We start from the raw sequence: 25,317 nt of genomic DNA on the forward strand, positions 1-25,317 counted from the left end.
CTGGAAGCACTTTTACAGAAGTTTATAACATACATGCACAAGGTAACATAAAATGTTACTTCTGCCTACCTACATTAAGCAGTGATTAAATACCACTACATGCTCTAAATTAACTGCATATAAATAGTACAATATTCTGGTATACAGCAGTATCTGCTTAAAGTATTTATTTTATTTAACCACTTCCTTTCTTTGTATCCAAAGGTAATTTTTTGCTAAACACACAACCTGCTAAAAAAGTTCAAAAAGCTCATCTAAAAATCAGTCCCTTAATTTATCGTTACAGTTTCATCTTAAACAATTAAACCAATAATATAATCTTGATCTTAAGGTAGCCATAAGAAGAACTAAAATAAGGGTGGTTTGTTTTTTTTTTCTTACATCACTACAAAAATGGAAACCTACTATCCCCTACCCTGAACAAACAAAACCAACCAACCAAAACAACAAAAATCAAACTAGCACTTGCATGTTGATGAAACTTAAAAGTTCACGAACTGGACTGATGAAACATTAGTAAGTGATCACTATGCTATTTGGAACATACTTGCATGCAAATAATAGCTTCAAGAACTGCTTGCTACTGCACAGAAAATATGTACATATGTATAAGAGTGTATGTATATCTCTCTATCTGTGTAACTAATAGACACATTCTCAACCCCACTGCCCTAGCCTAACTCACATTTCAGGACCAAAATATCATGCTTTCATCCTCTCAGCCTTCTGGGCACATCCACTGTGTGTTTCCATTTACTCCTTTCTATAGCTTCTCTGAATTCACAGCTTTGTACTGAGTTGGAACAAAATTTATCCAACTTGTATGCAGGGGCAGTCCATTGAAGGTCCCTCAACTGTCAGTGTTAAGTCCTCTCAGAACTCTATAAAAGCTAGGTACAAGTGGATGACTAAATAGTAACTGAATAAATACCCAACAGTTTGGCCAAAATACCATATCATAATATGGTCATAATATGTCTGGGACACAGTATCTCCTTCCTAACTATGAGTTAGGCCACATACAGCTACTTGTTTATTTCATAAATGATTCTTGAAACAGAGTACATCTTCCATGATGTGCATGGAACCAACAATGCCAGGAAAACTCATGATTTGGGGAACAATCATAAACATTATTTTGCCACTGCCACTTCGATTAATTCATCAGAAACTCCCAGAAAGGTAAGTCTTAAAAATATTTTAAGCCAGTAAGGCTGTCCTGAGAGGTTCTGTACCCAACCATCTCCTCTTTCACAATAATATAAAGCATTAAATTACATATGCTTATCACATACGGAGTGACGTAGGATTAAAGAAGAGCATGTAGCTTGTGCTTGAGCTTTCTGAGCCCAGTAATGCTAACTTCAGCTTCCCTAGAATGTGAGAAAGGATTGATTGTGCACTCCTGCCTTTCAATTCTAGCAAACTCATGTTCTAATGCATGAACTGTGTGACATTTCCTGTTGAATTAGAACTGATGCAAATTCAGCACAGGACACTACAAGATATCCTCAGCTATTCCAAAAGTTCAGCTAAGGTCTTTCATCTATTATTCATATCCCAGATTAAAGTTCTGCTTCAATCTGCCATCCCATTAAGCTGCCAGAACAAGACTTCAGGTAAACAAGGAAAAAAAAAAACCCAACCACATCTATCCTGTTATAGCACTTCCCCAAGATCAGCACTAAGTGAAGATGTTATCTTTCTTCCTAATTCAAAGCAATTTTATCCTACCATCATTTGCAAAAACCTTTTTTAAATAAAGTAGGAATCCAGTATTAAATTTACTGCATAACATGTATCCACAATTTTTATTCTTTCCTATGAATCCATGTCTTCCCACCTGGGCATTATCTGGAAGCTCAACCCTCCCCCCCCCCAAAAAAAACCAAAAAAACCCCAAAAAAACACACCAAAAGCCTGTCCACCTGCCCACTGGCATGACCATGTAACAAATACTAAGACTCCAGTTCACAGCAGACCACATAACAAATACCAAAATTCCAGTTCATTGTGCTGAAACCCTCCTGATGCAACATCAGAATGTGAACTGCATATGAAGACTTGACAGTTCCCAAACCTTTTTTTTTCCCCGTGAGTCTGTTTGCTTAAAAGAATACACGGGAACCTATATAAATGGGTTAAGGCCATCCTCAAGTCCTCACTGAAGGCATTTCAGGTTAAGGCCAGGAATGTAAAGGGAGAGGCTTTACAGCAAAGTATCTTTTGACAAATTTGACAGGATACAGGTGAAGTGCTCAGACACAGCAAAATCCAGACAAGAGAAAATTAATGCCAAAGAATCATTTAACCCCGAATCAATTACTATCTGTTGATTAACTCTACTTATAACCTAAGTCTCTCTCACAGGCACGTTTGTTTCCAGATAAGCAAAGAGCATCATCAAAACAACAGTCACCATTAATTACATCAGAAAAGTCACAAACAGGATTTACTTTCTTTAACGTGATGGTGGAAGTTTAGGAAAAAGAGAGAGAAGAAGAGAGAACAAACTTACTTGTACGCCAATGTTGCACTAAAATGCTGTTGGATATATGCTTCCAAAACAGCGTTAAAATGTTGAAACTTACGGTCTGCAATGAGTCCTATGATATATATCTAAACAGACAGGGACATAATGAGCATTTTTCATAAAGTCACATTTTAAATCTAAATACTCGTCTTCTGAAATATTCCTGATAATGCACTATTTAAGAATTTTAAAGAAATTTGGTTTTCAGTAAAGCAGTAATATTCCATCTGTTCTGTAGAGATTTTTAGGGTAATTCCCTGAAATAAACAACTTTATAGCTCATTCAAAATTATAGGCTTCTTTACTTTCACAAATAAAATCCTTCGGTGCTGATTCTTACCAGTGCATCAAAGACAAGGATGTCATACTCATTACTGTGGGAATGTTCCATCATGATGTTAAACAGGGCATCCAGCGTATCTTGAAGAAACTATAGAACATCATGAAACGACAAACTGGCAACCAATTCAACTTGAAAATGTCACAAGTCAGTTTTCAGATAGTAGACTTGGTTTCTTTCAAGTTAGAATTTTAAAAGCATTCACTGAAACATCACTTAAAGTCAGAAAACATTTCCAAGGATTTAGGCTCTAGTTTCTTTAATTTTAAGAACCCACATCCTCAGACATATGAGCAATTAATAATACATGTTTAGCTTATAGAACAGCTAAAAATATAATATAAATGACATAACTATCTAAAACTGCATTCCTAGTTCCTTAGTGATACAGATTAGTAGTTGCTATTTTCACATATACACAATGATTAAAAACACACTTCATACTTCTGTGGTGTGATTCAAAGCCCACTTTAAATCAAAGGAAATTACCATTGTGGCTTGGGACCTAAATCTTTGATTGGTTAAAAAGATCTTTTTTGTTGTTGTTGTTGTTGTTTTAAAGTTCTCCCTCATCCTCTCCAGAAGGGCATCTAATGCTTATATATAAAAAGTAACACAAATATAACAGTCTGCCACTTTCCAAAATATTAACAAGTTTTTATTTATATTATACTTATTAAATTAACAAAGGACTTCATTGGGTACATAATGCCCTTCTTTTTTTTAATATCAACATGTAAAGTAATATTAAGAACTGTAAAGAAAGCAGTAGGAATTGCTTGTGATGTTTCAGAAAGACAAAAGCAAACAAACAGTTGAACAGAGGTTGTAGAAAACATTTTACCATTACTGCCTTCATATCCTATCAAGTTTTTAAATAAAGTTTTCTCTCCATGCTCAAAATTAAAGTTTACCTGTGACACATACATAAGCACCTGACCAAAGCAGCAATGGCTCCAAATAATATTCTTCATATTGAATTCTCTATTCATGCACGAATTTTCCAGCAATATAAAACAATAGAAAGCAGAAAATGATCCTAATAAATTAATTACCAGTGGAAGCAGGCAGATTTGACTAGTAATCTTGCAAATCTCCACAGCCTAACAGGAGCCAATACCAGAGATGTTTGGGAGCAACAAGTATAAAACGATGGCTAACACTATGAAGAATCCTGTCCAGGTGCTTGCTTCCTTGCTCCCTCTGATGAAGAGCTTTCCTCATGTCTTTTGCAAACTATCCCTAACAAAGGCATTACACTGTATGACGCTCATAAAAGAAAGTTTAATTGACAGGCTTCTTTAAGTTCCTATGTTTATTGCAACTGACCCTCCAAGTTTCTTTTTCTTTTTGAAACTATGTAGCATTTTTTCTGCCATGGTATGAAAGGACATTAAGAATAACTATTACTATAACAACTATATAAAGATATACCTTCACAACTTCCTCTCCATCCACAATCTTCAGTTTTTCCAGGTTCTCCTGAAGCAGCTCTGGCTTCATACGCCACTTCAAGAGACCTAGTAAGCCCACTAGTAGAAAATAAATGGACAGACGTTAAAAAACTTATTATTTGTGCAAATGTCTTCTTTCTAAAACTTCTACCTGTTTAGAAGATACATACCATTCTGAGTTAACTTTGTAGAGCAAACAAGAGTTGAAATATAAAATGCATCTCGTGAGCTTACTGAAAGCCCCCCTACAATACTTGAGTTCCTGACTATGGTTGCTCCTTTATTTTCCATATGTTGACGTGTAGAAGGTAATGTCAAATAAGCACTAGCATCCTCCATTTTTTTACTGTCCCCCTGAAAAACAACATCCTGTTTATTACGTATTTCACACCAGTGGATTTAAAATTAGACTTATTTTTTAATTTCTACACAAGTAAACAAAAAGCTATGTTTCTATGGATTTAAACACATGCACTAAAGGATAAGGAATACCCAAGTCCCAGCATGGCTCATACAGGTAAACCAAGAGTCAACGTTAGTCAGCAAACAAGTCTGCAATGAACATGTAGAGAAAATGCTACACTGAAATTATAACTGTATGTGTTTTAAGGTGCAGTAAGGAACTATGAGGAGTGACATTACTGGCAGAGTAAAAGCAAGAGCCGATTTCTCATTAAAATGTCAATAGCTATGGAACACAGTAGACTATTGAGCATCAGCTTGAAGACTGTACACAGGACAGACAACATGGTTATGTTGTCTGCATGCAATTTAAGAATCAAAAATGGGACTGAATAGGGAAAGAATAGCAGCACTATTTTGGTATGCCCACTGTAACTTAATACCTGGACCTTTAACATAAAAGGTCAGTACATGGTAAGATCATAATTTTAATTAGACAACATGCTGCAGTAACTAAGTGACACAGATATTAGAGAATTTATGCCTTTCAGTAGAATGAACAGTACAAAAACAGGGAACCAACAGGTATTTTTCCCTGCTGTACTTCATCAAGTTGCATGCCACAACCCTCACGGATTTTTTTTCTGTCTCAAATTTTGATTCATACTCCAGACAGGAAAGCAGTTTTTAGACAAAGACAATACAATCATACTCCTTACTGTTTATAGAATATAATTTTTCTTTAACAAAGCTACTCAAGAAAATTTCCCCAATGAGTTTATGAGCTCTGTCATTTAAAGCTACAACACCATGACAGAACTGACTCAGTTGCAGACCCTTAGTCTACAATCGTGCATAAACAAGGAGTTACAAAAAACATAATCTAGAATGATTTTCTAAATTTTGGGGGTTGTATCTGATTCAGTAACTGTAGGTGTGCAGTCTTTACTTCCTATCTAACAAGAAGGTTAAAAATCCACTATAAGGCGACCTACGCAGACAAAAGGCAAAATCCTTATGCAGCAAAACAGACAGCGTTACTAACTTCTATGATTATATCAAGCTTCCCAAATAATTACTTCTCAGAATTTCTGGAACCAGATGTGAACCTTAATTCCCCTTTTTTGAGACAAGTTAGATAGACAATGGGGAAAAGACTTGAAATTTTGATCCAAAAGTCTCTCAAAAAGATTCAATGCCTGAAGGCAGGGAAAATAAAGTACACTGTTTAAACTTTGTAGTTTTCAGATTACTTATTTTGAGAGGCCAGATGTACAACTGTTAAAAACACTTACAGCTTACAATTACTGTTTTTAATACTAGAATAGGCAAACATATGTCAGAAAATCTATTTCTTCCAAACATAGCATTTCTCATCTATGCTGCCACTTACGGAAAAATTACCGGGTTGATGCAGCAATGAATTAGATGGAATTTCATAACCAGCATTAACCACACAGTCATACAATGTGATAATTATTTTCCTTCTGGTCTAAGTATTTATCAATGCTGGTATCAATGAAGAGAAGATAAATAACTATACACTGCCATTAATCTTTGTTGGACTACCTAAACAACTTCATTTAGTTGTATGCCTCTCACTTGCCACTAATGTTACAGCCAACTAGTCTACTGAAAAGAGCAATAAGAATACCTAAAGTAAAATTTCTTCTGTAGTGGAAGTGATTTCTGGTTCTTAGTTCCTGCTAGACACTATTCTCCAAGGGACAAAAAAACCCAACCACATAAAAACCAACAAAAAACAAATCTTGAAACACCTGTTACCTGCTTCAGTTCACAAAGTCAAAAACACTACTTGTGTCCAATCAGGACTAGCCAAAACTACTCTTCATCCAAAATCAAATTCCTAAAACTTTCACTTTTTTACCTGAGTAACTACACAGAGCAGTTTCAAGCAACCAATTCCCTATGAATACATTCCCTGGATTATTCATGTGGCAAAGATTCTAAATGAATCAAAACAACACTCTTGCCCCCGATTCAGCTAGACAAGTAGACACAGGTACGCATCCAAGTGCTGAGCTTTAGCATGACTTCTTCTATACTACAGAAGGCCAAAAGCACGAACTTCAGTAAAAGTAGCAGGAATAGTAACCATCTCTCATTGTGCTTAGATAACGCCTCTCTTTAATTAAAATTTAGAGTAACGTTTACTGACCATGTTCTGGAACAAGTTACATCTCTTTTTGTTCAAAAGAAAAACATAATATTTATCTTTAATAGAATAATAAAATTAATCTACCATTAAGAAAATAAACAATGCAGTCAAAGACAACAGTGTAAAAAAAAAAAAGTGTCTCGTAGGGGAAAGAAAGGAAAAAAATTGATCCAATACCTTTAGGACTAACAAATCGTGGATGCCGTCTTGAAGAGTTGTTCCATCCTCCTTCATTAGTCTTATGTAGGCCATTGCAAAATTCTTTTCTCCTTTATCTTTAGCTGCAAAGCAAAATATTTTCAGTCAGCTATCCATCAATGAATTAAAATTCACTAAAGTAAAAATTCCCTACTTACACTCTTGAGATGACCTGTGTCTGAACGTGAAGCGCAGGTGTATCCTTTGCATATCTTCAATAGGGACTGCTACCTTTTGTAAAATCAGATAATAATCAATAGTTATGGGCAACAAGGGCGGAAGGTGGTTTCACATGTAATAAGCTCCTATTTTAGAATAAATAAGCACCACTTCTGCTGGCTCCCTAATGCTTTTCACATACCATTTAAAACTATTACGCCTGATCACAGTAGCAGAAGGGGTGGCTGATAAGCAATCATCTGTTAGACTTTGCTCAAAGTCTAACACAACCAAAGAAATAAAGCACTGAACCCAGTGAGTTAAAGCACACAGGTGCTTGTACGCTAGAAAATAAGTATATTGCAGTCTTATTATTTACCTTGTTAACCATATAGAATTACGCAACAACTCTGCACTATGAAATTTCCACATTTGATATACATGAATTGACAACCAATTTAACAAACAGGTGAAAAAGGTATGAAAATTCTAGTGAAATAAGTTAAGTACATTTTTGTGATTAAATTCAGTTTCAAAGCCTTGAGTAGAATCCCAGGAACTCATGAGTGCTTTATTCTTGAAGCAGCATACCTACTTGTAACAAATAATGCAACAAAAAAGGTCAACTGCATAAGAAAAAGCACATTTTTTTATATTATCAAGTTTATAATTCTAAAACCTTAAAGACTTATATTCCTTTGTGTTCATTCACAACTTCCCTTTACAAATCTGTGTGACACTCCTCCCCATTAACTACATTCTTCAAAAGGATCTACTGTTAATGATTCAGTATAAAAGTCTGAATTACAGAACAATTTTAAAAAGAAACTAGTATAGTAAGCAAAACACAGCATGGGTCAATGTTTTCAAAACAACCAATAAGCTTCTATTTCAAACCACGCTTCCATTCCCTCCCTTTCCTGCCCAACCTCAGCAACACTCCTTAGTGTAGGAATTGCAGGCTTGTCATACATGACATCATCTTCAATAGTTGTCTTCAAAAAAAAAAAAAAAATGCTTGCCAGCAAGCCTGAGATGTGCTTTGTAAGAATTACTTCTGGAAGCTTCTAAGTCTTTTCCAACCAAAGACATTAAAGCCAGATTAGATAATTATTGGTGTGTGTCTAAAAAAATTCAAGACAGTTTTTTCTCTCTAAAATTGCAGTATTTGGGGTGAGGGTGGGTGGGTTTTGTTTTGTGGTTTGGGGGCTTTTTTTTTTTTTTTTTTAAATCATGCAATTGAAGGTCCTCATCTCCATTGTTTCACCACAATAGAACAAATGTGGTATTTCGTTTCTGGTAAGCCATGTTAGGACATACGGTTGTCTGAGATGACCTCATTTGTTTTGCTAGACAAAATCTTAACATCGTTTTCCAGGCCAAATTTTAAGCCTCAGTAATCATACCTCTCTAATAACTGATGTATGACTAAAGCCCCACCCTTCTAGCTGTATTCTGGACCAAGTTATTTTTTAGAAAAAGCTGATGCTGTGCAACTTTTCTGCGTGAGATACCAAGAAACAAAAAAGCAAGTGAAAAGTATCTACACCATACCTTTAAAGTTTCCATCCAACGCGGCTGTTTGACTTGATAGTAAAGAACTGATCTGTATTCACTCACGGGTTTGTCCCCCGCTCCCAAGCAAACGGCGTTCTTCAGAAAGAAGGAAGAAACAGTGCTTAGCGGCTCATTAGTTTCTGTAAATTTTTTATGACTTGAACAAAACCAAACCAAGAAGCAAGGCACCGAACGAGAGCCGCCCCCGCCGCGGGCAGCAGCTTTACCTCAGCGCGCCGACCCGACGACCGTTGGCCGCCGGGCGCGAGCCCCCGCCCGCCTCAGCCCCGCGAGGCGGCGCTCGCTGAGGTACTCGCTGAGGTACGAGGCCATGGCTGCCGCAGCGCCCTCGGCCAGGCCAGCCCCCGGCTCCCCCGGGCTTCGCTTCCCGCCCTCAGCCGCCCAGCCACGGCCGCCCCGGGCGCCGCAGCGCCTTCGCAGCGCTGGTCCGCGCCTCTGCGTCCTCGTAAAACCGCCATGGCGGGTGGGAGCCCTGCGGAGGGCATAGGTGCTGCCTGTACGGCACCGGGGCCCTGGCTCAGGCCCGGGAGCTGAGGCAAACGGGTCGCCGGTTAACAGGCCCCACCGCTCGGGCCAGGCTGCCCCCAAGGCTCAGCGCAGCTCCAGCTCGGAGCCTTTGGAGACTGGAGACGCTCCGTGAAAGCTGCAGGTTCAGGACCAACATACGTCCTGCAGCATGAAGACCTGTCTTTAACAAGCAGTTTTGAATTTGGATAGGGTGGCATTCAAAATTAAAACAATGAAAGCACCAAGAAGAGAGGAAGCATTAATACAAAGATACTGTGTTTTCCAGGCCTCTGAACGTAATGAAAATAAACATTTTCCATAATTAGACTGGACCTACCCACAGATTGCATTTTACAGACGTTACACAGTAAAGAAGAGTGGCTGGGTGATGAACATATAATAGACTTTGTTTCTTTCCGCAAACTGATGAACTTAGGTAACCAAGGCATCATTCTCAATCAGTAGAAGAAACACGCAAAGTAAAAATAATCTAGCTTCATTATTCCGTTTATTTCTCCGTTTACTTTCAAATACTCTTATTCCAGCAGAATCTCAGAAGTGTTTGGCTGCATACCAGAGGTGACTTCCAAACTAAGCATTGCAGGCGCACTGACAGTATGCCCTCCTGCATTTTTTCAACATTGAGAATTTCCCGTTCTTTAATGACTATCAGAACTAGTACAGATCCAGCTTAAAGTTTTGATCAAGTTCAAAATTCGTTGTAACCTAGGAATTCAGTTTGTTTAGTGAATCTGTGAAGAGTCTTGGCCTACATCCATCTTTCCTAGCTGATTGCGGTTTAGGATTGTACATGCAGAGTAACTGCTAATGCTGGTAACAGAAGAAGCAGGATCACTGACACTAGGCATCAGACATGAAACTGAAGTGCAGGAAAGAAGCAAACATAATAAATTCTCTACTGAAGGCACAGATGAAACTAACACTATATAGGCTACGATAACTACTGCAAAGGCGCAATTTTCCTGCTGAAAATCCAGTGAATCTTAGAAGTCTGCTTCAAACACCAGATGCCTTGTGACAAGAAGGGTGTGATGCTGATACCTGAAGATGCTTTGTAAGGTCTGGTCAGAGTGATTTAACTGCGGGAAGGTATGTCTCATCTGCTCGAATGGATATTTTTCAAAGTTTATGCACAAACTTGTTTGAATGTATTCTGTGACAATCACTTGGAATAAAAGCCCTTTTAATTGAAACAGTAAATCTAGTGTTAGCTCTTCAACCGAAACTAGTTTGATACCTAAACAGAGCCAACCAGTCTTGTGTTTAGTGAACATATACCTGTTTTTATTCATGTATAATTAGAAACAGTGAAATTAATATAAATTCATGGATTTGAAAGTTTATTGGTATTTATTTGTTTTTTGGAGCCTAAAAGGGAAAACCAGTTACTTTTGTTAATACTTGCATTCAACAGTATTTCAATTAACTCCTCAAAATTGTTGCTTAAACATGTCTAAGGCATATTACCCACAGAAAGCAGGCATGATTTGGACACGTTTCAGATCATAGACAAAGTGACAAATCCACTTTCTCCTACTAGTTGGAGAAAGGATGCATCTGCAGAACTGAACATACATAACATTGGAATGCAAGGTTTAATGCATTACAAAAGGTTAATTTCATTAAGGAATACTTTGGTATCTGTATTTTAAGCACATTATTTGTGAATAGACAGACTAGAGGTTGCTGAGGTTGATTTCACAACAGAGTTAACTTCTGAACGTGCAAGTCATGATTAGGTGTTTTCACATGTATAGGTAGTGTTTTGTAATCAAGGTTAGTGTTTGTTGTATGGATCGTAAGCATTATATAGGTTTAAGATCTTCTTCATTCAAGCTGTAAAGTTAAATTTTAGGTCAAGCATTTAATTGTAGTTCATAAACATACTTCAGCAAGTCATGAACCACAATGAGTTACTCCATCTTTGTTTTATCTCAAAAAGCATCATTATAATTTCACCCTCATGATCACAGTACTGATTTAGTGAACAGTACAAAGCTCAGAAAAGAAAAGGCTAAAAATCCCCCTGAATACTGAACTGGTGTTAAAAAGCCCTAAGGAAGAGACAAAAATTTCTCCAAATGGAAATAGACAAGCAAAAAGGCACTGTAAATATTTATTTTGCATATGTACAGTGTCCACACTCCTCTGTTGTCACTAATTTAATTATTTGACATGTGCTTCATTCAAGGGACAATGACACAGTCCTGGCACAAATCAAGTGTTTGTTATGTAGCAGAAATGGTACTTCTGATATTTTAATGTACAAATTGCATTCCTCTGGGAATTTCCACAAGAAAAACCCTAGAGTAAGAACACAGTAATTGTTAGAAACAGCATTTGTTCCTTGGCACAGCTAAAATAGGTCATTCAGTGTTACTTCTCGTTACAGTTTTATGCAAGACATTTATAGGACTTGAACAGATATGTCACTTTAAACATCATAAAACTTATCAGTCACAAGTTGTCACAAGATGACAAGTGAGGGAACTGCAAGTTTTTGCACAATGGTATTTTATAAAAATTTATAAGAAGTTTAAGGCTTACTTCTATGATGTAACTCATGTTTCTACATCCATTATACAGGAAAAAGACGACTTACTGGCATCACTTTTCCGTCTTCATCACAGACACACATTATCACTTCTACATTTCTCTGAGTTGTTTTATTGTATTTATCAAAATCTCCATACAGCAATGTAATATAAATGTCATTTCTTATGTCTCCTAAAAAAGAAATGGAAAGGTTAAAAAAATGCTGTGAAAACATAGAGTCAACTGAACTTCACAAGAGTACCTCTTTTTCTGCAGTGAAAGGGATAAAAATGTCTTGTTTTCCATCTGAATTTAAGTTTTCATCTGTTATTCTTAGCTAAGAAAACACTACTGTGTGATGTGAAACGAACCAAATGGGAGTCCTCAAAGTCACTTGAAGCAATTCTCGTCCTGCACTGACACCTGCTGGTGAGGTGACGGATGAGGCCATTACTGAGTTTTCCCCAAATAGACAGCTCTCTTTCTAGAGGGAGCTTTATATTTTAATTTTCTCATGTGAACAAATTAATGACTTCTTTTAAAAGAAGTATCGCGATTTGATTGAAGGGTTTGGGGGGGTGTGGCATTTGTTTTTAAAAAAGGAACACTGCAGACAGTGAATTACTTTAATTAGAAAATATCTTACTGTAAATCCCACCCCCCAAAATCAAGATATTGTAAACTCATACATTTATTAAAGAACAGTGGTAAGTTACAGTAAAAATAAGGTTAATTTAAAATTCAAGTAAGCATACACCATAATCTACTTAGAAGACAAGAAAGCTATGTACAAGGAGCTTGGATTCTCCCTCAATTGTCTTCATTTTATTGTTTCTGTTTAAGTACTAGAAAATACTTTCCAAGGGTTTCACTATTTTATATAAGCTTCTAATATTGGAACATAACTTATTATGAAGAGTGAATTCTAAAGAGCCTCTGAGTTACTCATTACAGAAGTAAGTAAATAACGCTGCAGTTGATGCTCATTAACCTAGGAATGGATTTTTTTTTTTCATTCCCTATTACAGAACAAAGCACCTCCCACCTGGCATGATTATTTCAGGAAATCCTAGCTTTCTAGCAACAACCGTGGTTCTGTCTACAAGATGTGGATAGTCCTTCCTAGTTTGAATCACATCTCCAACAAGCATTTTCACAGTTACCCAAAGACCTATTAAGAGGGGAAAAAAAAAAAATATTACATTTATTGTAAGGAAAAAAAAAAATCTCTCTTCAGATGATTGGCCCTTCTACCCACCAAACAGTGATACAAATTTACTTCCCCCACTTCCTTTAGCCAAAAGTAAAAGCTCTATAATCCAAAACTCTAGCTACTAATTTAAATAGCCTCCAAGATTCTGCAACAAACTCATGATTCTTCACTTCCAGCTTCAATGTTGACCCACCACCATGGTGGTGTTACAGCCTTAACATAAAAGCCTTTCTCTAAAATGAAGTTCCACAAAAAGACCTTGTTACTTTACTTAAAAATAAAAAAATAAATAAAATCTACTTTACCTTGTCCACCACTGTCTCCTTTAGATGCAGTGACTTTGCTTAGGAGACTGTGTAAGAAGTCATTCTCTGCCGCTACCCTGCAGGGGAAAAAAAACAATGCCTACTAGCAATTAAGTGCTAGATATATCAAACACCATTCAGAACATAGATGACAAACAGCCTCAGTCCTCTTTGCTGTACTTGACCTTATTGTGATATGTTCTTAAATTTCATTATCTCTCACTTCAAGTTGCAGACCACTCACATTAAGCTTATTTGTACACTGCAGTGAAAAAGATTAAATCAACAACTTTAGGAATGGCATTTTGTGACAGACTGACAATATGGAAGCTTATCATTTTGTAGGAACACACAATGTGAATGCATTCACCAACATGCCAGTCCAATTCACTTTCCCTGATAAACAGCCTGGCAAATGAATGAACTTTGATTTTTTTTTCAGCTGCTTTTGAAATTAGAAACAAATTCTCACATAACAAGCATGTTGGATCAAATTGTAAACAAGTGAAATAATAAACCAGTGTGTCATATTTGGGTCTTTCAGAATTAAATTTATTCTCCATAGTACATAGCAGCAGTGCTACGTAGAATGCCCAAGCATGTTTCCAGTGAATACTGGCATCTATGCATTTAATCTGCGAGTATCATGTTTTTAGGCAGCTGATCTGGCATTTTTTTTTGAAGATAGTTAACGTATGACAATTCAACTACTTTTTAACTGAAACCCAGTTTTTACTCAGATTTTTCTCAAATTCAAACCAGAATCAAGCACATAAATTACTAGTTATCCATACTTGCAAAGCTTGCTGTTCAGTATGTATAACTATTTAACTTGGGTTTTGTTAAATAGGACACAGTACCAGCTGTCTGAAGGAGCACATTCATAGAAATACACATTCATTTAACGTGCTATGTAACCCCTGTCAAGTCTTAAATGCCTTCTAAAGTGATGCTTAAATAATTAGCACTATTGCAACATAAAATTATTACAAGGAAAAATTATTTTTTCTTGAAAGGTTTCACAGATTGTTACAGCCAAAGAGATATAGAAATATTTTTGTGCGTATTAAAAAAAAAAAGATATCTATGACTATCTTACGGGTGAAAGGGAATGAAATGCTGCTTTTCTTCATCACTTTCAGCTTTTCCTTTTATGATATCTGTAATATCCATAACTAGAAGAATAAAAGAAAAATAATCAAAACATAATAGCTTTGCAAATACTTCCTCTTATCTATGAATAATGTGCATTAATGTTCTTGTGCCTCAAGGTAAATACAGCTTTTTCACTAGCAAGAAGCGTAGCCCAATAAGGGTAGGTATGTGGGGCAGAACGTTTAGTGCAAAGTCCACGCTACAAACATGATGCTGTATAAAGGGAGAATTACTTCAGACTAGTTTTGGTCTAATCCTGTAAATACAGGTATGAGTGCATTGGTGGTGCTCTGGGCAAAAAATCATTAGTTTTTCTTTTATCTGCAAGGAATTTTATTATTATACCTGGTACTATGCTTGGGTTTTCACTGCATAGCACTAAGTATGAATTATTAGGAAATTAAATTCAAAAGCACATTTCTGACCTGAACTAAAACGCTATGTAGGCGCAGTCTTTATGGACTTAAAAGATTAAATATGGAAGATAGTCGATATAGCTATTGCGCATTCTGACATGTCTTGGTAGAGATTCTATGGTCCAGGGTTGGCAAGTATCACTGGGGTCCTGCTTCAGATGTAACATAGGAGACACCAGTTACCTGCCACTCCAAAAGGCCGCCTTAGTCCTTGTGTGTATTTCTTTGAGTTACTGTCTTTGAGATCCATCCTTCCAACTCGGACTATTTGACAAACTAAATAAATTTTGTCTCTGCTAAGGTCTTTATTTCCAAGATCCTAAGATACAAACAAAAAAAAAAAGAATTGAAATATTGCTTGGGGAAGAACCAAGTTGTGAAATTAAAGAGGTACTCCAGTAATAAATTGAGCCTCAGTAATGCATGGAAAAAAAAAAAACAACCAAACCCAATAACCAAACTGAGCCCACAGAAAGGATTAAAAACCTGACAGCTTAAAGTTTGAAGAAAATACAAGGTAAGATAAATAGAGGAAATAGTAGCAATCAAGAGGTACAGCAAACAAAAAAAAAAAGTCATCAGTAAATTTATGAGGCAGCAAATTGATTTGAAGAAGGGACATGAAGCATTGTCACTGCCTTAAAGCACTCAATGACTGGTCATCTTGCTCTGTTTCTAAGATTACTTCTGCTTCCTTTATCTTGCTCAATCTTCAGGACTTCTGATAGTGATCACACAGAAAAGAATTCGATGTGCAAATACATAGTAAGGTAAACTGGAAAAGACTTACTGTGAACACTACTTTAAGATTGTTGAGCATATCAATTTCCTTTGGAAAGCCTCTACTCCCCCATCTCACCAAGTAGTTCTCACTGTTTTGAAGATAAATATCTTATTGTCATGTGATTTAAAACTTCTTCCCTTTCACAGTACATTAAAAAACCACGGTACATAACAAAGGTTGCATAACAGGCAATAGTCTGTGGTGATTGTTTAAACCTAATACCAGACTAAAAAGTCAAGAAGAATGCTATACAAAATACCATCAGTACGTTTTGAAAAATAACTTGAACATAAACCAGAATGGCACCTTTTTTGTAGGAAACATTACCATCGTCAGTCTGATGGGAATACTCAAAAGAATCCTAATCTATCTTTGAATTTCTAAATTACTCCCATTTTGTCCTCTTGCCCCTGTTTCCGCACTTTACTCCAGACACCACAACATTCACCATCAAGAATAATCACTTAACTTTGAAGTGGTCTCAGGCGTCTCCAAAATTCTGAAATGTTCAATCCAGGAATTACCTATCAAAATATTTGGCATCCCTTACCCTAGAATTCTTTAGTAGTTGCCAATGACTAGATCTGTCCACACTTGCCTTTGCTTTTTGTTTTCTTCCTTTTATTTACGTATTCCCTGCATTACTAGCATCTTGGCAACCATTTTACTTCATTTTGGCTAGCTCCTTTTGCTACTTTTTGGCAATAAAAAAAGAAAGCTTACCTTATAATTGTTAATTTCTGTGGATCATATAGTGACATAAAGAGTTCTGCATCTTCTCCAATTCGGCAAACAAAATTGCGCACAAAGACATATAGGCTGTGGGTGGGGGATGAAGACATTCGGGAATACGATGCATAATCTGGTTGATCCTTTGACTACTCAGGAGGAAGAAAATCATTCGCTAGATCCATGAATTAAAATGGTGGGATACTACAAGCAATTTCAATTTTTATCATATGTAACAGTTAATCTTGAAAAATCATAGAAAATTTGGATAAAAATACTTGTTTCCAGCAAATAAGCATTGCCCTGTATATTCCTCTGAAAGACATTGCTTACTAATGCAGACATGACTACAAATAAGTTTCTGACCCTCCGCAACACTTTACCAGTATATCAGCATCCTTTTCTACTATTAAGCTAGCAAGTTAGCACCTTAGAAGGTGCAGAAGTGACATAGGTACGGAAGATCTCACCTTCCTCTCCAGAGCCTTCAGTGTAGGCAAGGAGATAAAAAGCTCAGACTGGGTTCTTCAAAACACTGTACCCAGACTAGGGAGCTAGCTCTGTGTGCAAATAATGAAAAAGCTGATGACTGAGATGCCTTAAATCCATCTTTTGCAGTACTTAGGGGACTTAGTAAGAGCTTCCTTTTTATGGGATTCTAAGCATATTATGCTTTCCAGGTAGGCATCACCTTTTAGAAATGGAACAGGGATTACTTTTATAAATATTTCCAAGGAACACAATAGTTCAGCTGTTTCTCTTCACTTCCCTTCACCTCCAGAAACCTTACTTTCTTGAAAATCTTACATTTACTTTCATTCAGGAGAAAAGAGCCAGCTTAACTTTCCCTCCTGTATATGAATGTATTCAAAAACTTACCTCCCAAGAAAATCAGGCTGCTTTCAGTGGAACTATTCTGAAGTCTTTTACTAAAATTTTGGTAAAAGACTGCACCTATAAGATTTGACAATGTTTGCTATGCTGTAAGAACTTAAACCCATTTAGGGGAAGGGAGCAGGGAGTTGGACTTGATGATCCTTATGGGTCCCTTCCAACTTGAGATATTCTATGATTCTATGACTTCCATATCTTAGGCCAGTTCTTCATCCACTGGGCAATTATGTAAAGGCTGAAACATTATCACCACTTTTAAAGAGAAGAGAAAGTATCAAGCTGTCACTCCAGAGGTAAGTCTACAAGTCTGAAAGCTAGGAACACTAGCAAAACAAAATACACCTCTTTGAAAAGGAGACAAATAATACATGCTGAGATCAGGACACAGCTGAGCAGGTTCACCGACTCAAAAATAGGCTCCTAATTTCTACCTACCTCTCGTTTTAACCACCTAGAAACAGCTACTTACCATTTGATGGCCTAAAGCTCTTTTTATCCATTGGTTGGCTCTATTTTTAAAACAAGTCAACAAAGTCTGTTGCAGACTACGAAGTTTTATTTCCCTTATATTGTCAGTTAATTACATTTTGATGTCTGGGAAGCAAGATTTATTTAGTGACACTTATGAGAACAACTCTTAAGGTGTTTTCCATTGATTTGTCATGGGCATTATTGAAGTGTCTTAACAGCCCAACCTTTTTTTGTCAAGTGTTTTACTTGCTTTATTACTGTTTATTTTCCCATGAATGAGGAAAAGAACCCAAGTACCTTACAACTCCCTGAACAGATTTAATATAGAAAAAGGTCAAGGAAGTGTAGTCACCTGCTTTGCGTTTTAAAAGATGAAATTTATGCATTCATCAGCTTTGCTTAGGCCTGCTAACTTCTGGTGTCCACAAGATTATGCTGAGTTCACCTGAGTTCCTCTTTAGTGAGCTTAAATTCTTCACCTCCATCAGACTGACTAATAAGCAGCAACACATAGCAAACAACTAGTGTTGTAACAAGACCTTCTAAAAAAGAGCTTTGGTTAGTCGTAGCTTGCAGTCTGAACTCCAAGTATGCAACTATTAACTATGTGAATGACCCTACTGAGTAGCCCACAGATGGAATGAGGAGACATATTTCTATTTAGGAATCCAAGAACAGGTTTAGAACCAGCTTTAGACACAGGCTTTCAGCCTAGCCCACAGTCTGAATCCAGGGCACAAATGCAACTAACTCAATTTGAGGCTTAACCACATTTATAACACAGGAATATGAATCTCCACTTAGTTCAGTCAGAGACAAAAGCTTCCACCAACTTTTGTGGTAGAAGGTTACATCCTTCAACTCTTATACTGGTTTTTCATTTTGATTTTAACAAAGGAAGCATTAAGGTTGGCCAGTCATTCCTACCATTTCCTCCTTAATTCGCTCGGTGATTTTATTAGTCGCTTCTTCATGTGCATGAAATAGGCTGATGACACTGGTTTTATCTGGATCCAAGATATTTCCATCTTCATCTCTAACTATCAGATCTAGTTCAAGTATCCTGTGAAAATACAAAGAGCATAATGGCAGGGTTATTTCCTTGTATAAAAATAAAGCTTAGAAATGTAACACACAAGTTGCTGCTTCAAGTTTTAAAGGAATAAAGTAAGTTTTAATATACGCAACAGTATTTGATTGAAGAAAAATTTAACTAAACCCCATGATTTTCTTTTCAAGCTGCTGAACAGTATTTATCAGTTTTCAGAATTTATAGTAATGTCACCAAAGCATTTAAATGCCTGTCACATAAAATAGATTCACCATGTTCAGTGACTTCAAGCGGTCTTCATCCGTTTTGCTTTTTAACATATAACCTTTGTAATCAAGATGCATAGGTTTTTCCTGTTACCTTCTGCTTTTACATTGCTCTCTTACTCTCCCAGTCCTGTTAACTAACTACTATGCTCTATTCTCCTTTGCTCTCATACAAATAGTGCCTTTTTTCCTTCCACACTTCTTTTTTTTTTTCCTCAAAACTCAAACTTTAAGTCTTACCTCCATACATCCTACATATTCTTGCCCACAGTGTCATGGTGTCATCTCAGCCAAGAAGTACCCTTTCTTGCCTATCTAGGATCTCACTCCTCCTATCCCCCTCTAAAATTGGTCTACTTCACACTGGACTATACCTTTCACAGTTTCTAAAATGTACTGGCTGCCCTTACGTCACTGTTAATGTTGTTTGAAGCAGTTTGTATCAGACTGCAAGGTGTCTTCATCACCTGACATGATTATCCACAACCTCTCCTGATTTGTTGTTCAATCTCCTCTCCCACAATGATCCACTCAGCCTCCATTGTCATTCCCCTTTATTACTTCTCCACAGTTCGGCAAGTTTCCTTCACGCGTCACAACTCAATCCCACACTTAAAGGCACTACCCAACTTGCACTTTTCCTCTATACAATCCCAAAACATTTTAAAAATCCCCTCCCCCCTGCTTCTCTAAAGGAAAAAGCTTACTATCTCATCATTTTGAAAGAAGAGAAGAGTGTGAAAACAAAAGTCTGAAAGCAAAGAAATGTTAGTGTTGACTTAATCAGAGCTAGGCTTCTTTGATTGGAGCATTTCCAAGTAAGATCTGTCTTGGAGTGACCATTCAGCTCCACATCGTGTAGCAGGACACATGTATTCCCATAACGTGTTGTGTAAGAATACAGTTTATCAGAAATCTCTGCATCCAAGTCACAGTGAACGAGTTAAGAGTTTCATAACGCATCGTGGTCATTGTTTATGCCTAGCCACAGCTAATTGAATACTTTCAGCTGCATGTAGGCCTTTAGGCCACAATAACCACAGTCACTTGTAATAGCTAAATACAGTTTATAAGCAGATTCCAGTGCCTATAAAACCAATACCATGAAGATTTGTTTACCAAGCTCTCTCTTCCCCTTTATCAGATGGTGGAACACCACTCAACCCCACAAACCCACATTTTTGCCAAAAATGAGTTGTGTTGCAGTGACTTTTCATTAGCACAAAGCAGACAATGCATTTTGTTAAATAACTATTCTATTGCTGGTTGTTTCAATTCTATTGCCAGAACCAGAGTTCTGCCTAGAAATTCCCTGGTAAATTGGGGGATGGAAGGGAGGGGGAGGGTAGCAATGTGGTGCCTTTAGCAAAGGCTGTATACACTTGTATTGGTTTTGTGTGGCAAGGTTTTGGTAGTGGGGGGGGGGGTTACAGGGATGGCTTCTGTAAGAAGCTGCTGGAAGCTTCCCCTGTGTTCGAGAGAGCCCATACCAGCCGGCTCTAAGATGGACCTGCCACCGGCCAAGGCCAACCAATCAGCGATAGCGGTAATGCCTCTGTGATAACATTTTTAAGAAGGAAAAAAGTTGGGATGGGGAGAAACAGCCACTGGAGAGAGGAGTGAGAACATGTAAGAGAAACAACCCTGCGGACACCAAGGTCAGTGAAGAAGGAGGGGGAGGAGATGCTCCAGGCGCTGGAGCAGAGATTCCCATGCAGCCCATGGGGAAGACCATGGTGAGGCAGGCTGTCCCCCTGCAGTCCATGGAGGTCCACGGTGGAGCAGATCTCCATCTGCAGCCCGGGGAGGACCCCACGCCGGAGCAGGTGGGTTCCTGAAGGAGGCTGTGACCCTGTGGGGAGCCCACGCTGGAGCAGGCTCCTGGCAGGACCTGTGGATCTGTGGAGAGAGGAGCCCACGCTAGAGCAGGTTTTCTGGCAGGACTTGTGACCCTGTGGGGGACCCACGCTGGAGCAGTGTGCTCCTGAAGGACTGCACACCGTGGAAAGGACCCATGCTGGAGCAATTCGTGAAGAACTGCAGCCCGTGGGAAGGACCCACGTTGGAGAAGTTCATGGAGGACTGTCTCCCATGGGTGGGACCCCACACTGGAGCAGGGGAAGAGTGTGATGAGCCCTCCCCCTGAGGAGGATTAAGCGGCAGAAAATAAGGTGTGATAACCATAAACCCCATCCCCGTCCCCCTGTGCCACTGGGGGGGTTAGGTAGAGAAATCCGGGAGTGAAGTTGTGCCTGGGAAGAAGGGAGGGGTGGAGGGAAGGTGTTCTGAGATTTGGTTTTATTTCTCATTACCTTACTCTGGTTGATTTGTAATAAATTGAGTTAATTTTCCCCAAGGTGAGTCTGTTTTGCCTGTGACGGTAATTGGTGAATGATCTCATATATCTATAATTAACAAATTAATATTTTGAAAAAGTCATTTGCTATGAGAAGCCTCAACATGCTATCTATTATTATCATCACAGGAATAACAGGGAGAAGCTTGAAAAGGCAGATTCAGTGTGTCTAGATCTCACATTAATGAGTTACAAAACTGCAAACAAGAAAACTTTATCGACATCTCTGTTCTAGATGGGTGCTTTAAAATCAGTCATGTTTTCCAGAAGCAACGTAGGCCACTTACTTGTTACCATAGTCAATTTTGGAAGTGACTTTCTGTTTGAGTTCTTTGAGCTCATCTTTTGGCAAAGTCCCGGACAGAAGCTGTGACCGCCACTCCATTAAGTCATACATCATAGACTGCACCTGCTGGAACCGCTCTTTCTTATTTGTCTAAGATATAGAAGAAAACAATAGGTTTCAAGCTTCAAGTTGAAGTGAAACATTGGTCTTGACAATTAAAGGATGTGTCATATTTAATGCTAAATTACTGCAGGAGCAAGAATTAGGCAAAGTACTGAGCCTGGCTTTCTTCCTCCTCTCATCCTAGAAATTGTTAAAGACAGAATCTCCCATGTGACCGTAAAGAAATGACATGAAATTTAAGCAGTTTGTATGGGGATAGGGAATAACGTTATTTTGGTTTTTGGTTTTCTTTAATTGTGCTGTTTTAAAGTTTCTTAACTAAGTCTCATCAAGAGAAAGCACTGTAGAAGCAATTTACTTCTGTATGAGAAACTGATAAGAGCATGCTGGGAACAACAACATTTGATTGTATTATTAATACATTTAAGAAAAAAGTGAAAGAATGCATAGAAGTCACTAAAGCAGTTTCAGCGTCATTTACTGAAACAAGAAAAGTTTCAATTGTTGACTTTAACAGGAGGAAGACTAAGAAGTGACATGTTTCAGAAAACAGAAAAAAAAAGCAAAATCCAATGGCTGGGATCCTGGAGCAGTCAATGCAAGTTGTTGAAACAGGTTATCCATTAGAAGAGACTACTCGGGTACTAGAGGATTCACCATCTTGTGATGTTTTTCCAGTCAACACTTTAACTGAAGTCTGATGACTAAAAATTCAACAATAAGTCACTAGAATCAGTAGGGATTAATGTAGGGTTATAGCATGCAAAATATCTGATTATTCTAATGTAAAAATTAGCCTTCTGTCCTTCAAATTCAAATTTTATCTCTCAAGAATCTTGTAGTCCAAGGACAGGTACAATATCATAAGAAAGGTTTGGTCTCTGTATGAAGGGTAGCTGAGGCCTGCAAAAACATTTCAGGTCCAATTAAAATAAAAAGATAATTTAAAAGAAATCATAAATCACTTCTACAGTTCTATACTACACTCTGGGCATTACAAGCATATGCAAAAGACCACCATGACTACTGGTTGCGAACTTAAAAGGAACACAGATGCTGATGCAGTGGCCATTTTGACTAATACCTCCGAATTCTTTACACTTTTATGTATTGGTAAAAGTGCTCACAGGAAAAAACTGCTTTCTCCAAAATGGAGGAAAACATGTTTTCCTTTAAGAAACGTAATATTAAGATGTTGAAACTAAAAAGACTGACTTCTTGAAATTGCCAATTGTTAATAGCTACAGGTTCCCAGTAACCCTTGAACAACTTTTGTTCTATCATCCAAAGAACACGGTTAATCTTTTTCAAATGCATCTTAGTTATGTTTGATACTCCTATCTTGAAACTTGTCAACTCTACAAAGAACAATTATGAAAAATTTATCGTGTACAGGATACTCAAGTTTGAAACTAAAGGCATGAAGTTACACCACTCCTCAGCAGTAAGTCAGCCTTTTATTTTAAAGCCATTGAAGAAAATGGTAATCCTTTAAGCAGTGATGAAGAAGTAATTTCTTAAATCCTCCCAGATCCTGCCCTGCATCTAAGACACAACACTAATTTGAACAAGGCCTCAATATGCATAAATAGGACTAATTAACAGGCCACACATGGCATGCAAAAATGTCATACCACATAGAGCTGTTTCCAGAGGCTTCCCCATTCCCAGAGAGTAGTGGTAACTTCTTGAACTAAAGGAATTTCAGCGGGTATTATATTTTCTGTATGTCTAGGAAAGAGAAGAATATTTAACACAATGAAAGTGAAAAAGAGTATCTGAGTTTCATGGGTTTATATTATAGTTACTATGTTTAAGGCATATAAAGGCCTTAAAACTCATTCTTTAGCAGACAAGATCCTTAATGTAATAAAACAGTTAAATTCAATACCTTTTCTTTTCAAGAGTAACTTCCTTAATGTGGATGAAAGACTTAGGAAATATTCCCTGTTGAAGAAGGATTAAAAAAAAAAAAAAAAGTGAAAAAATACAATGTACTCTTACTCTCCAAGAACATGTAAGTAACAAAAGAGAGCTTTTCAAAACCCACTTCTAAATTTTCTTCATAAAACTATGACTATGCACATAAACTAATCTCCAAATTAACTGCTGCCTATCTAGTTTTCTGTCCAGCTAGATGCATGTGTTTGACACACAAATAATAGAAGTTTTGTCATATCCTTTTCTGCAAACATGGAATGCATAGAATTGCATTTCTTCATAAGAAACACCATCTTCCACCCCCATCTGCCCATCTACTCCACCAGAAAACTGTACATACAGTGTAAATACAGTAAAGAAACATTTGTTCTGGGCATCAGCACATATATTTCTTGTTCTAGGAAAAAAACGCAGTCTAATTTAGAGATCAGCTTGATTACCAAACCAAAGGAGAGACAGTGATATAGGATCATTGCATCTAGTGAAAGAAATATTGATAGAAAAAGGAAGTCACTAGGGATGAACAGCAAAATGGCCACTGACATGAAGGACACTAAACTCAAAGTTTACTTTGAAGCATAAGAGCCAGGAACACTGTGCCTAAGACAAATTGCTTTAAGGAAAAAGAACAACCTTTCATTTGCAATGCATAATGAAGGCAGACACTTAGTAAAGCCATAAACTCTCAGCCCTCCTAGGTATTTGTGGCACCACTGCAACTGAGATTATAGTCTAATTTTGTACTACCTAGGACCATGCAGTAAGATGCCCCAGCACAAAGGAGGCACCAGCTTTCATTACATTCTCCACATTTATTTTTAATTGACTTGCATAGAAAAAAAAAATGGTCACCAGACAAAATGTTCTAATGTGATGTGTCCTTGCTCTACAACAGCTGAAATGTTTTAAGTCATCCTAAACAAATGTTTGTCTATCAATCTATCTGTGACAGTCCTCACATTAACTAGCAAATCTAGTCTTGGTAATTAATCTAGGTTCTTCTTGGATTCTTCTCTGTTCAATAACTGACATCCATATGTGGTACTTAACAAAGTCTTTCTCTCAATTAGATTTCAGCTTTTACAGCCATTTTCTTTTAGCACTGGATCTTAATCAAAACACAATCATGTCTTATCACTTCCACAGTTTTTCATTAAGATTTATGTTCAAAAGAATCCACGAAAAAGCAAAGTAAAAAAGAAGGTCCCATTAACAGTAAATTTAGTAAAGTCTTAGTATATGAAATTAATAATACTTCTTAAAACATGTTATGCATGTTGCCCTTGATGAAACCCTTTAGCAATATTAAGAATTAGTTAAAAGGATGGGGTTAGTTCTGGTAAATATTTTCCTTTTTTTAGTTTTAGAGTAAATTTTAATAAATTAAAATAAAAACTTAATTAGAACAAACAGCAATAGCA

At 37.3% G+C, this 25,317-nt stretch overlaps 1 protein-coding gene across 1 annotated transcript in view; it reads right to left on the bottom strand.

The window, feature by feature from the left end:
* Positions 1-25,317, bottom strand: part of DOCK2 (dedicator of cytokinesis 2) — a 213,235-nt gene that overhangs the window by 172,436 nt on the left and 15,482 nt on the right. The window contains exons 4-21 of the mRNA XM_069772259.1: positions 23,847-23,902; positions 23,590-23,686; positions 21,834-21,982; positions 18,801-18,936; positions 16,503-16,657; positions 15,786-15,867; positions 15,179-15,314; positions 14,524-14,599; positions 13,425-13,501; positions 12,952-13,077; positions 11,974-12,098; positions 8,820-8,918; positions 7,265-7,337; positions 7,086-7,189; positions 4,498-4,681; positions 4,308-4,405; positions 2,874-2,963; positions 2,519-2,619 (exon numbers count right to left, since the gene is read on the bottom strand). Coding sequence (XP_069628360.1) covers positions 2,519-2,619; positions 2,874-2,963; positions 4,308-4,405; positions 4,498-4,681; positions 7,086-7,189; positions 7,265-7,337; positions 8,820-8,918; positions 11,974-12,098; positions 12,952-13,077; positions 13,425-13,501; positions 14,524-14,599; positions 15,179-15,314; positions 15,786-15,867; positions 16,503-16,657; positions 18,801-18,936; positions 21,834-21,982; positions 23,590-23,686; positions 23,847-23,902 — 1,964 coding nt within the window. The remainder of the gene's footprint in view (positions 1-2,518; positions 2,620-2,873; positions 2,964-4,307; positions 4,406-4,497; positions 4,682-7,085; positions 7,190-7,264; positions 7,338-8,819; positions 8,919-11,973; positions 12,099-12,951; positions 13,078-13,424; positions 13,502-14,523; positions 14,600-15,178; positions 15,315-15,785; positions 15,868-16,502; positions 16,658-18,800; positions 18,937-21,833; positions 21,983-23,589; positions 23,687-23,846; positions 23,903-25,317) is intronic.

Source organism: Haliaeetus albicilla, chromosome 27 (genome assembly GCF_947461875.1).
Source record: "Haliaeetus albicilla chromosome 27, bHalAlb1.1, whole genome shotgun sequence".
Classification (NCBI taxonomy): Eukaryota; Metazoa; Chordata; class Aves; order Accipitriformes; family Accipitridae; genus Haliaeetus; species Haliaeetus albicilla.